The sequence below is a fragment of the Asterias amurensis genome, chromosome 2, assembly GCF_032118995.1.
Source record: "Asterias amurensis chromosome 2, ASM3211899v1".
In the NCBI taxonomy this organism is placed as follows: domain Eukaryota; kingdom Metazoa; phylum Echinodermata; class Asteroidea; order Forcipulatida; family Asteriidae; genus Asterias; species Asterias amurensis.
Genome location: NC_092649.1, coordinates 17361316 through 17373680, shown reverse-complemented (window position 1 = coordinate 17373680; position 12365 = coordinate 17361316). Strand labels below are relative to the sequence as shown.

The window sequence follows — 12365 nt, the reverse complement described above, 5'->3', positions numbered from 1 at the left end:
AAATGAGGTCACGTTGTGTACAACATTTGTAGAACATTACAAGAGGTTTCATGTAGTGAAAGAATCTTGTACGTAGCGTTTGTGGTTCTCAAGATATGAATTTTTCAATTATTTACCGTTTATTTATCGTAATGACGTCATCAATGACGTCATCATTCCAAAAAAGTTGCGGGTTCATCTACTCATGAAGGTTCATGTTTATGATAAGTTTCAAGTTCATAGTAGTTTAACATTTTGTTCAAAATCGCACGAAGAAAGATGAGGCGAATCCCAGCGTAGTGGAATTTGAATTACGCGCGCCTTCAACGGAGTCTGCATGTGTATACACAACCCGTAATGCCCACAGCCACGCAGTGCTGTTTTGTCGTAGAGCATGGATACAATGTAGGCCTACATGAACTACACGCACACACACCCACACACCCACAATACAATAGTAGCATTCACATACATGAATGGCGATACTATCTGGTTTCTACGCGTAATGAATGGAGGTCAACACAAACGCGCGCTTTTACGACCAGAAGGCAAAATTCAACTGGCATTATGTTTGTGCAAAAGTTTGAGCAGGATAACTGATCTTCAAACTGATATTCAAATTTTGCGAATATGATATATAGTTCTTGAGATATGAACTTTTGAAATTTTGAACTTCCGGTTTCAACCGGAAGTAAAAGTCACATGAGGTCACGTTGTGCACGACTTTTGTTTTGTAGCTAATTACAAGACCATTTATATGCACCAAATATCTTGTGTGTGGCATTTGTAGTTCTCAAGATATGAACTCTCCAATTTTTAGCGTTTTTTTGAACGTAATGACGTCATCAATGACGTCATCATTCCAAAAATGTTGCTGTTTCGTCTACTCATTAAGATCAATATATATGGTAAGTTTCAGGTTCATACAAGCTTTAGTTTTTGCGAAAATCGCGCGAGAACGTTCGAGGAGAAGAACACGCAGAAAAAAAAAAAAAAAAAAAAAAAAACAGAACAATAACAATAGTTGTTCGGCTGGTGGCCGAACACCTAATTAAAGTCTTTGCGAGACTGTCCTGACCAAAAAGAACTTTTGTATAAACTACTGACCACGACATTTCTTGTCCTAGCTCCTTAATTCATTTTAAATCTATAATCACCAACATGTGTTCAAAGAATTGACTAAAACAAAAAAGCTTTCTATCCTATTTGAGGTCTGTGTTCACTGGTGCCATTTGGTGCTCAATATGTGACATATGTGGCGTGGTGCCCCCTCCCCCCCCCCCCTCCTTCATTTTGTGTCTTCATTGCTTTCTGGAAATCTCAGGCATTCTTTAGAGGACTTCAAGGGTTTATTTCTGTACAATAGGAATGGAGAGTTCAAGTTGAGGAACTCTTTTCTTTGAGGAGGGGAACCCTCTGCAACATACCACAAGGCATGGTTTTCACTGGTGGATCCAGGATTCTGAGAAAGAGCAGGAGTGTTCAAGTACCGGTAAAGGAACTCTTTTCTTTGAGGAGGGGAACCCTCTGCAACATACCACATGGCATGGTTTTCACTGGTGGATCCAGGATTCTTAGTAAGAGCAGGAGTGTCCAAGTACCGGTAAAGGAACTCTTTTCTTTGAGGAGGGGAACGCTCTGCAACATACCACAAGGCATGGTTTTCACTGGTAGATCCAGGATTCTTAGAGCAGAAAGAAAGAGAGAAAGACATATATGTACAAAGCAGAGGAGGAGTCAGACAGCCCAAGAGCACCTATAGGGTAAATTTACAAGTAGGGGTATGTACAACACAATCCCATGGATTTGCGCTTTGCATTTTTATTCTCATCACCTTGATTCAAATGTTGTATTATCAGCAACTGCCACCTCCATCAGACCCATCCACACTATCGATGAAAACTTAGCCTCAATGACCTATCATGCTTCAGTCAGTTCTTGTATTTCCATCCAAAACTCAACAGAGGCTGGTTCACTTTTTTTATACGGAATGTGAGTATTCCTTTACTGTTATTTAATGCAGGGGGGGCAAACCAAAATGGCTACAGCATAAACAAGGTGTACTCGGCGCTATCTAAACTAAACTAAACATAAATGCCTATAGTATCGCCGCAGGCATTACACATCAGCCTGTATTATGATCTAGGAAGCGAGTTTGTCTGCTTAAGTCGCACTTTCATGAATTCTGGCTTCCTTTCTTCGGCTATTGCCTCTTGCTCCTTCATTTTCATCATCCTCTGCTCTTTCTCTTCCTCCTGAAAGATAAAAAATAAAGAATGCTAAAAAAGAAAACCTGAACCCTTTACTCCAGAAGACGGTCAGAGTACACTGTTTGAATTGTCGAGCAGAAACCGGCTCTTCTCAGAGCCACCACTACTCACTAAAAGAAATTTCTTACACGGTGTCATAACACACAGTTTGTTTTCCACAATGTATACTAGTCTTAAGTGTTATCTAACTACAGCCCAAACAAATACAGCCCACTAAATCACTGATTCCAATTACGCACAGACCTTGAAATCGTTTTAATCAATAGTCAAATAATTATTTTTCCAGTAGTCTACCGTAATCTTGGTCCCAAGAATGATAATCCCAAGAGCCCTCATGGGTTTCATACACATAACCAGTCTTAACAAACCAACAAAACTCTGAAAATGATCGTCCCTGTAATGTTAAGAGCCTATTATTGCTAGTGATGTTACAATACATTCAAAGGTTTAAAGGCAGTGGACACTATTGGTAGTTACTCAAAATAAATATCAGCATAAAACCTTACTTGGTAATGAGTAATGGAGAGAGGTTGATAGTATAAAACATTGTGAAAAACGGCTCCCTCTGAAGTGACGTAGTTTTCGAGAAAGAAGTGATTTTCCACGAATTTGATTTCGAGACCTCAGATTTAGAATTTGAGGTCTCGAAATCAAGCATCTGAAAGCACACAACGTCGTGTGACAAGGGTGTTTTTTCTTTCATAGTTATCTCGAAACTCCGACGACCAATCAAGCTCAAATTTTCACAGGTTTGTTTTTTTATGCATATGGCATGATGAGATACACCAAGTGAGAAGACTGGTCTTTGACAATTACCAATAGTGTCCAATGTCTTTAACCTACATATTGTTTAAACATTCAATATTTTACTTTCATTTTTATATAAGAAAGAAGATACAAAAAGTACTTAAAATGAGGCATAATCCTAACAAGACAAATAAATAAATACATTAGACAATATTGGAACAATAAAACATATGAAAAAGGAAGTCCTCACAAGACACACAAAATACAGAAAATAATCACCAGGTTTATGAAAATACAAAATATTTGTTCACAAACAAAGATTGGATTTCATAAGAAATAAAAGACAATTATTGCCACACTCACAACTCGTTCCTTCTCCTGTCGTTCTAGTAACTTGATCTCCATGCTTGTACGTCTTGACTTCTGTTCACGGAGCTGTTCTTTCCTCTTCTCTTCCAGTTTTCTTTCTCGATGGACAACCATAAGCTCTGGCTTCTGAGGTAGAACATTTCCAGACTTGTAACTGTGTGAACAAAACATAAAAGTGAAACAAAAAGTGAAAATGTTGCAAGATTTGTACCCAAAATAGTTGTTTTCTCCAAGGATCATCAACCATAGCATTTAACAGCTGCTTTGGGTTCATTATTAGATTAACTTTAACAAGGTTTCTATAACTCTAAAAGCTAACTTTTGTGGTGAATCTTTAGTTCACCATGTGGCTGAATGGTCTGGCATATTGACCCCAACTTCTGATAGCCTGCTAGTCAAATATAGTGAGCATTTTGTGGTATGAGATGCCCTCAAATGTGATAAAGCGCTAGATAAGAACTCGGTAAATACTCTGTAAATATTATTATCACAATATTAACATCCCCCATTGTAAGTAGGATCAAGGAAGGATCTAGTGGGATTAGGGTTGAACCCTAGAATGGATGAATAAGGATTAGCGTTGATCCCTATCTTACCTCATTCTAAGTTCACGATGAAGTTGCTTATGCTCTCTTGATTCCTTGACGGGATTAGGCAGAGGTTTTGGTTTGATCTGGAAAGCATCATCCCCACCGGGCGACGTGGGCGAGCGATCATTAGATTCTTCTGATGACAGTGAGGAAAATCTCCCTGAGGAATTCACTGAGAGGAAATGGAAATGCTGATAGTTTTAAAGATGAGCAGAAAAGAAGAATCATATATCAAGGTAGATTAGTTTGGTTGACCGCTTGGAAAATAATGAAACTATATTCCCGTCAAAACTACCAAAAATATTTTGTCAAACAAAAGATTTTATCAATCCCCGTTTAGTCTTAGCAATCCCGAGGAAATTTGAACAACAAAATGAGTTGATAAAGAGTTTCTTTAACTTTTGGTTTTAAATAACAAGCAATCAAGTAATAAACCACAAAGTAATCAACACTTTTGGTTTTATTTACATACGTATAAGATCTGGAAATAATTTAACTATTTACCCAACCATACAGTGTTAACTTCTTGGGGGGGGGTAATGTTAAGCATTCTGCATATTCAAGTAAAGATTTAAACGTTTCTTTATTATGTATAAATAAGATTCATTCTGAAACAGTAAATGTAACTAAAATGTTCAACTTGTGTTTTAACCAATACAGAAACATTTACTGTAAAAACAAATAACCAACAAAAGCAACCACAATTTAAAGCAATGAACACAGCAATTAAAAAAACACAACACTCAAATGGAGGTTTTTATGGTAAGCAACTGCAATCGCACACAAAATGATTTTTTTTAATTCAGCTTTTAAACAGAAATATCCTTTTCAAGTGGTCACCTGGAAGCAAACAAATATCAACACAAATATGCAGGAAAGAAAAAACAAATGTGACAATTTTTAGAATCTTGTTAAAATCTTAAAAAAATATATATAAAACAGCAAGCTTCATCTGGGAAAAATAGTTTGTCCATAAATTGCTTTACTGCACCTAGGAATATAATGAAGCCAAACAAGACAATGCTTGACAAGGAATTGCAGTTCGCATGCATATACAAAAATCACCAAAATCTGCATGCATTTAATGGATTTAAAACATACATTTATAAATTGGTCATGCATTTGCATAACCATCTCACATTACATCCATTCAAGGTCATTATGTAAATGAGTGTGTATTTAAACTTCATTATTGGGCCGTCTTTTTTGTGTGACCACTGATGTTTTAAATGCACTGATGATACACAGTTAATGTGGACCAGCGTTTTTTTCACCTGGCTATACTGAACTGAGCAAAATGGTAAAATTTATGCAAAATGTACGCAGTCAGCAAACTGACATGAATACAGCGCCGACACACATGTGCAATGATTCTATATACACATCCAAATTGTTATTGATAGGTAAATAGAGGTCAAGTAAAAAACAGCATAAATGATTCAAATGTAAAATTTCAAGATAAATATTCTCTTTATGGCAAATCTTCACACAGCTGGTGGTGAACTTGGCATAGTAGTGAGGGGGGCTGCTTCTTATAATGGGCAGTAGAAACACCATTATCATTGCAGCCATCTTCTCTTGCATAACATCCCCCACTTTGCATTGGTACTCATCAGCACAGAATCAAAGTGCAGCAGAACCATTTAGCTTCTAGCCTTGGTTTGAATGGAATAGAAACAAACAAACAATCACTGCATCTCTCGGCACGGTGATCTTACAAGACAGAAAAATCCTCTTAGAACGTTAAAACTTACACATGTGATGGAAGGGCATGTCATTCTGGTCTTTGATGGAGTCGCCCATGTCATAGTCAGGAGGGGGTGGACTGGCCATGGGTGGAGGTGACACTAGAAAACGTGAAATGCGGTGAATGAGAAAACAGACAATGGTGAGTGCAGGGTGGGAGAGAAGGGTACGACCATAAGAGCCCGTTTTCACACTACTCTGTTCCAACCCCGGGGAATAACTGCAGGCCTTTTCACACTGTGATTAATACCCCCGGTCTGCCCCGGCAAATGGGCATACGCTGGGGAATAACCACCCCTGCTCTGGAGTACGGATGCTGAGCGGTAAAACCATGTGGTATTCTTGAAACGTGAAAACGGAACCCTGTTCGATAGGGCCACAGTGTGAAAGTTCACCAGTGTAACCGTGGGGTACAAAAGTAATGGCACCTCCTCAGGCTGTATTACACTGGGATAAGAGAAACAGTGTGAAAGAGAGAGAAAATAACACATTTTCAGGACAGTTCACTCAATACACATGCATACATTTCCCTGGTTGAAACATTTCCACTCCCACCAGCATCTGAAAAATTGAAATGACCGAGTGTAACCAACAAACAAAATTATTTTGGTACACACTCTGGGTGTGTCTAGAGCTAACATTTTTTGTTGAAGGTCTTTGAGACATAACGTTGGGAATTGCAAATTTGCATTGCATATGCAGGTACAAGATAGCCTATACCGAGTCCAATTATCATGGATGACACATGCAAACCATGAATGTTTCCGAAATATTATTTTGTCAAAATGAAGTCAAACATTGATGAAGTAATTCATCATTCTTTCAATAACATAAAGATTACTCAAAGTTATATAAACAAAATAACATTACTTCGTGTATTGTGTCCTTCTACTGAATCTTTTTTTTTCCAAAAGCAAAAAGAACAACAACAAGGTGAAAATGGAAATACTTTTTGATACTATTTTCTCTCTTTATAATCCTTCCGTGACTTGTTCACAATTTCGGTAAATTGCATGCACATACACATCGAAGACTTAACAGTCCCGCATTAAAATGATTAATGTTCATGTTATGATAGAGACAGAAAATTATACAGGTTTTGTTTTCTTCTCCATTCTCATAAAAGTGAAAGTGATACTCGGCCGTTCGCGAGGAGACCAGGCATCCACTAATGCAGACACATGATACCTGTTTATCTTTCCACAGGTGCAATTTTCCCACAGGTGCAATTTTCATAAAGTACGCAAAGAACCAGAAAGCAATTTTCTTATTCATTACGTGTGGATTCGGTGGACAATTCTAAAAGCCCTTTTTTTCCCTCACGCATGGAAATTACAGTTTAATTGTCAGCTCTGAATGATAAACAACAAATACAATTCCGGTGTTTAATCTTGTACATTGTAGTTGAGATCGCTGGGGAGGCTACATGCTTCTCACTCAGATGTTTTGTTTATGATCTTGTATACAGTGGTATAAATAAGCAACCAATCTGTAGCCGTCGGCAAGAAATTTAACACATAATGAAATCAACAGTGGCAAGTTTACACGTTATGTTTATATACAGTTTATTATTGTTAGTAGTAGAAGTAGACTGTTAAGAAACCTAGGATGCCACACAAGGGAACTTGTGGCAATCCTGAGAAAACCTGTTAAAACCCTTGGGTGCTTGCTATGTGAACAAGAAACACCAGTGTTAACCCCTACTTTACCATGGTCAAGTGTTCTGGGTTATATCCCATGCACTGTCAATCCTAAGTACACAGGACCAACTGCTTACTGTCCCATCCGATTGAGTGGTTAAACTATCTACAGCTATAATGCTATTTTTTTTAAGTGGTTACTTTATCAGGGAAAGGAGGAATGGGGAGTTAGTAAAGGACCACGAGGTGCGCAACTGTATACCGCTTTAACATGAACAGTTACTGATTTTTCGTACAAGTTTAATATAGCAACTAATATTATGCATACATAAAATAAACAAGCTTATTGATCTAAGTGACATTTTACAGAGCACAGTGGACAAAGAGTTCCAAACATGAACAATACAACACAAAAGAAATTAACTACTACTGCCAGATTCAATTAGTACAGTTGGCTTTGCTGAAACTACACGTTACAACACCACAACACATCCCCTTTCTACACCAAACAGTGACGCAGTGTACATGTAGGGGCTAATCATAGAACATGATCACTAAGATTTCACAGATATTGACTGCCTGCCAAACCAACTGTGCTGGGCCCAATGTTACCATGGGCAGCCCACTCCAAACCTCTTGTCAATAAACCCCTGGTAGGGTTGTACTGAAAAGCAATCCTTATTGGCTCCGAAAAGAGACTACTTTGCACGCATGCTCGTTAAAAACTTCAGAGTGCTTAAAAGGCACTTGTAGAATGCTAATGCCTGTGTGTCAAAATGCAAGTATGTTTCCGTGGTTTCCTATCAAATGAATAGTTTTACATGATGACCTATACTACATAGAGATAGACATGTCACAAGATCAAAGAAGCATGAGAGGGGACCAGTTGCTCTTTGACTTAACGCCTCTTTTGCACGTTACCGTACTTGAGCGTGCGCATAAAGTGGATCAGCCACGGGCCTAATTTAATGTGCCAGATTCTAGCACATTTCAAAAGACCAATTCCAGCCGTCGATTTCACTAAACTCATCCTAACTTAGGATTAATCTTAAGACTTAGGACGAGTCTAGTTCCGTATCCGAAGATGTTAAGACGTATTGAACCCATCCTAAGTTAGGACGGGTAACTTGTCCTAACTCGAAATAGGATTGATCCAAGCGTTTCGTAAAATTGACTGCTAGAGTTATAAGCGAGAAAGCGTGCAGGGGAAAATGGCGCAGCGAGATTGATCATCTAGGAACCAGGTTTACATTGTTAATCATCCCAACGATCCAAATAGCTAAATACTACTAACAGAACTATTTTACAAAAGCTATGCAATAAGTAGTGTTCCATTGTGGTGAGTCCGCCGGACTAAAAGATTAGAGCTGCAAGCGTGTCCCTGCTGTGTGAACCCAAATTAGTGGTAGTGATGTTTCCAGAGGTCAAGGTTTAAAACAAAACAAGACTGTCTTCTGTTGCATGGAACTGCATGAACATGTTGCAGATCTTCTTTTGGTTAAACACAAAAAACCACTTGCAACAGCCACAAAATCTGTGTAGGTATTTCATTTCAGGCAAAAACAATTTTGTGTGGGTTTGTTTGTGCGCACACTTAATTTTTCAAGTATTTTTTTCACTCAAACAGTTATCGAAGAAAATTTGGAGGTTACCCTGTGGAGACTGGTTACAGTTAAAGCGCAAAATGCTATTCTAGCAGTCTCGTTACTTCATCAGCTTGTTATAGACTTTGTGCAAGTCTGGCGCACATTTGCCCAATTAACCACTTTGGAAGCATCACTAGAAAAACTCGCAGCAGGTAAGCCAAAAAGCTTCAACTTACTGGTCTTGAGAAAATCAGGAAGATCCTCGTCCTCTTGGCTTCCCTCTTTAGGGAAGATTATTTCTGTGGAATGGTTTGATGTCAACAATAATCAACAGCTTATCCAATCAATGGCTAATATTCAAATTACCTATTTGCAATTATCTAATCAATGGTCAGTATTCAAACTACCTGTTTGAAACTAAACTAACCAATCAGTGGTCTGTTTTAAAATTACCTATTTGATAATAACCAATCAAAGGTCAATATTCAAATAACCTATTTGAAATTAACCAATCAATGGTCAGTATTCAAACAACCTATCTGAAACTAACCTATCAATGGTCAATATTCAAATTACTGATTTGAAACTAACCAATCCAAAGCCACCTTACCTTACCTACTGATGAGAACCGTTATTCTAAAACCCTATCAGTATGTTGTCTGGACCCACGTTCATCGCTACACTGGAGTAGCTTTGCATGCTGATATTCTAATATATGTACCACGGTCTATTTCCAGGCATATGTATATCACAACATGATATCGTCATGGTTAGTTTCAGTAGTCGTAACTCATTGTGCAATTAAGATGAACACACCATCGAGTCAGAGAACCAAGGTTTCATATCACCCGATGGTTTCATATTATGTTTAGAAAGATTAAAGGGGTTTTGTTTTCACAGAACTCGGGGAAAGTACCGAGTATACAGTGTTTTGACACGCATCGATGTAAGGGTAAAGCCAAATTATATTCTTCACGTTTGTACAAATACAATACATTCAAAGGCCCCCTTAATTATTATAGTTTTGCACACAGTATACAAATGTATAAAATATACTTGTTGAAAAGACAATTTCCTTGGGTGCACAGCTCCTGAAATTTAAAAAACCTAAAAGACAACTGAAGTTGAATTGAGTTAATCAATGGACATTAAAAAGAATGAAATGATAAATTGGTTAAAAATTAACTTCATGCACTAGTGTAGATGGCTTTTTTCTGTCTAGAACTACCAAAACTTGAACCAAACATGTAAACACAGACAAAAGTTGTTAGTACATAGTTGCTACTGTTATAGCTACATATATTGACCCAATTGACCTGACATCATTATCCACGATCAGAGCTGTAAATTGAGAGAGTTGCGACAACATACAATACAAAGCCGTTCTTTGTATCAAAAAACGCTTTGGCGAATATTGTGCTACACAAGTCTGCCCATTTGGGTTGTGAGCACTGCATTCGGACCAAACATGGCTTCCAACAACCACGTGTTGGAAGAAAAACAGGTTCTTCTATATGCATCTCCCTTAATTATACAGCTCTTCCCACAACAAAGCTCGCTTGTGCCATTTTGGGAGCCAGATTCCCAGTGTTACTGTGCAGTGTATTATCTAGCTGACACACGTGACGTTAGACACCCATATTATCGTGACATGCAATTTAACTCCCAAAATGGTAGACCATGGACACAGTTGCTGCGCGTGTCGGCGGTGCAAAGGGTCTAACCTATACGTGTGTGTGTGCGCTATTACATCAATCTACAATGGGAGATTTTTGAGACGCTGGCGGCAGCAGACATAACGGTCCTTTTTTTTTTATCTGAGCACATGCTCAGTATTGCTTGCGTAGGTCTGAGCACGTGCTCTACTGGCAAGAACTGTGAAAAAGGACCGTCCAAAAGTCTCCCATTGAAAGCAAATTAGGAACAGGTAAAACACAGCAGATCATTCTAAACTACAAGGAGGTATGTGTTAAAACCCAACATATGTGGGATTCGTGCACTCATGGAGAAAATCCAGGTGGTGAGATGGTGGAGGACATCCAATCAGCGACATGTCACTGCACTTACTATGATGTAGGGGCTGCTGGTTGTATGCCGGTGGTAGCTCGATGCCACCCGAGTGTGGCCAGCTGTGTTTCTTGTAACTGGGAAGACGATTTGGCGACATGGGTGGCGGTGTGGGTAAAGTAGGGGAGGTGGGCGAGGGCGTTTTACCCACGCCCACGGGGACCCCCTTGTGCGAGAGAGAGCGAGCGTGTTGTGATGGCTGCTTGTCCCTCGCCAGGCCCTCTAAGCGTAGCCCTGTATGCTTGTGCACGGGCACTAAACGTAATTGGCAAAGAAAAGAAAGCTGTTAAGCAACCAAAGCTACCAAAAATAAATCCGAGGCTGAAAGAGCAACAAAAAAAAGCAATAGTTCAGAATGAATACTACAACTTATTCTATTTTCTATTTTCTATTCAATAATACTTTACAGATTTCTAGCTTAAAGGCACTTACTTTGCGAATTTCAATCAATTTAAACTTTTCATTAGAAGCGAAAACAATTCTCTTGCTATTGACCCACTTCACCTCAGGTGAATCAATATCCTGGTTAAGTCTTTGTGGAAGATGATCCTATTTATGTGTTATAGAGTGCAGTGCAGTTTTTAAGTGGCTGTGGCATTTACACGCTACCCATAATTTGTACGTGCAATTTGACTCCCAAAAATGGCGAATAGCCCAGGCATGATATTTGACTGTACTATAGCCAAAACCAACATGTACACTTGCCCTAACGAATAGACTTTTCAGGATATTTAATCACAATTTCTGCGATTTTTTCCCAAGGGCATAAGAATCGGAAAACAGACTTATATAGTGTGAGGAATATCATGCCTGGAGTATAGCCACGTGTGCAGTGGTGGAAGGAGTCAAGAGGTCAATGCAAATGGTAGCCAATCAAACTTGCTACCAAAAGTGCATGAAGCGAAGCTTATAATCATTTGAAGAAATCATTTTCACTGTAAGATAATATCCCGTCACTGGGTGACTGACATGTGCGCTATATAAGAGGCCACAATTATTATTATTATTATTATTACTTGGCAAATCAATCTCAAACTGCTCAATGTCAATTTTGCTTTACATTTATCTATCCAAAATGTTGTCCAATCCCTCTGGTTGTATAGACCTTATGCATTGACGCCATCCAGCCTTAGAGGTAAATTGGTGACGAAACAATAAAAACGCACAGATTTGTACGCGCCGAGCACCAACTGCCGGGCACAGGATTGGCCAATGAACAACCTCCTTTTGACCTCTGGGTGAGGGCGCCCTACTGAAATGACGTCATGTGCATAAGGTCTATTCATCTGTTTTGTATTTCAGGATTGAATAGCCAAACAGCGAAAGAGCATTGATTTGAAAGCATTTAAAATGAAAGTGTTCACAAAAAGG

General features: G+C 38.7%; 1 protein-coding gene across 6 annotated transcripts in view; it reads right to left on the bottom strand.

The window, feature by feature from the left end:
* Window positions 1-1494: 1494 nt before the first annotated feature.
* LOC139949964 (uncharacterized) overlaps window positions 1495-12365 on the bottom strand; it is a 38031-nt gene continuing 27160 nt past the window's right edge. For 3 of the 6 annotated variants that reach the window (XM_071948567.1, XM_071948576.1, XM_071948593.1), the window contains 5 exons: window positions 10995-11249; window positions 5710-5802; window positions 3962-4127; window positions 3360-3519; window positions 1495-2234 (listed from right to left, as the gene is read on the bottom strand). In XM_071948567.1, coding sequence (XP_071804668.1) covers window positions 2115-2234; window positions 3360-3519; window positions 3962-4127; window positions 5710-5802; window positions 10995-11249 — 794 coding nt within the window. In that variant the 3' untranslated portion in view covers window positions 1495-2114. Of the gene's footprint in view, window positions 2235-3359; window positions 3520-3961; window positions 4128-5709; window positions 5803-9163; window positions 9227-10994; window positions 11250-12365 lie in introns of all 6 variants that reach the window. The other 3 variants (XM_071948598.1, XM_071948607.1, XM_071948584.1) reach the window with 2 other exon arrangements.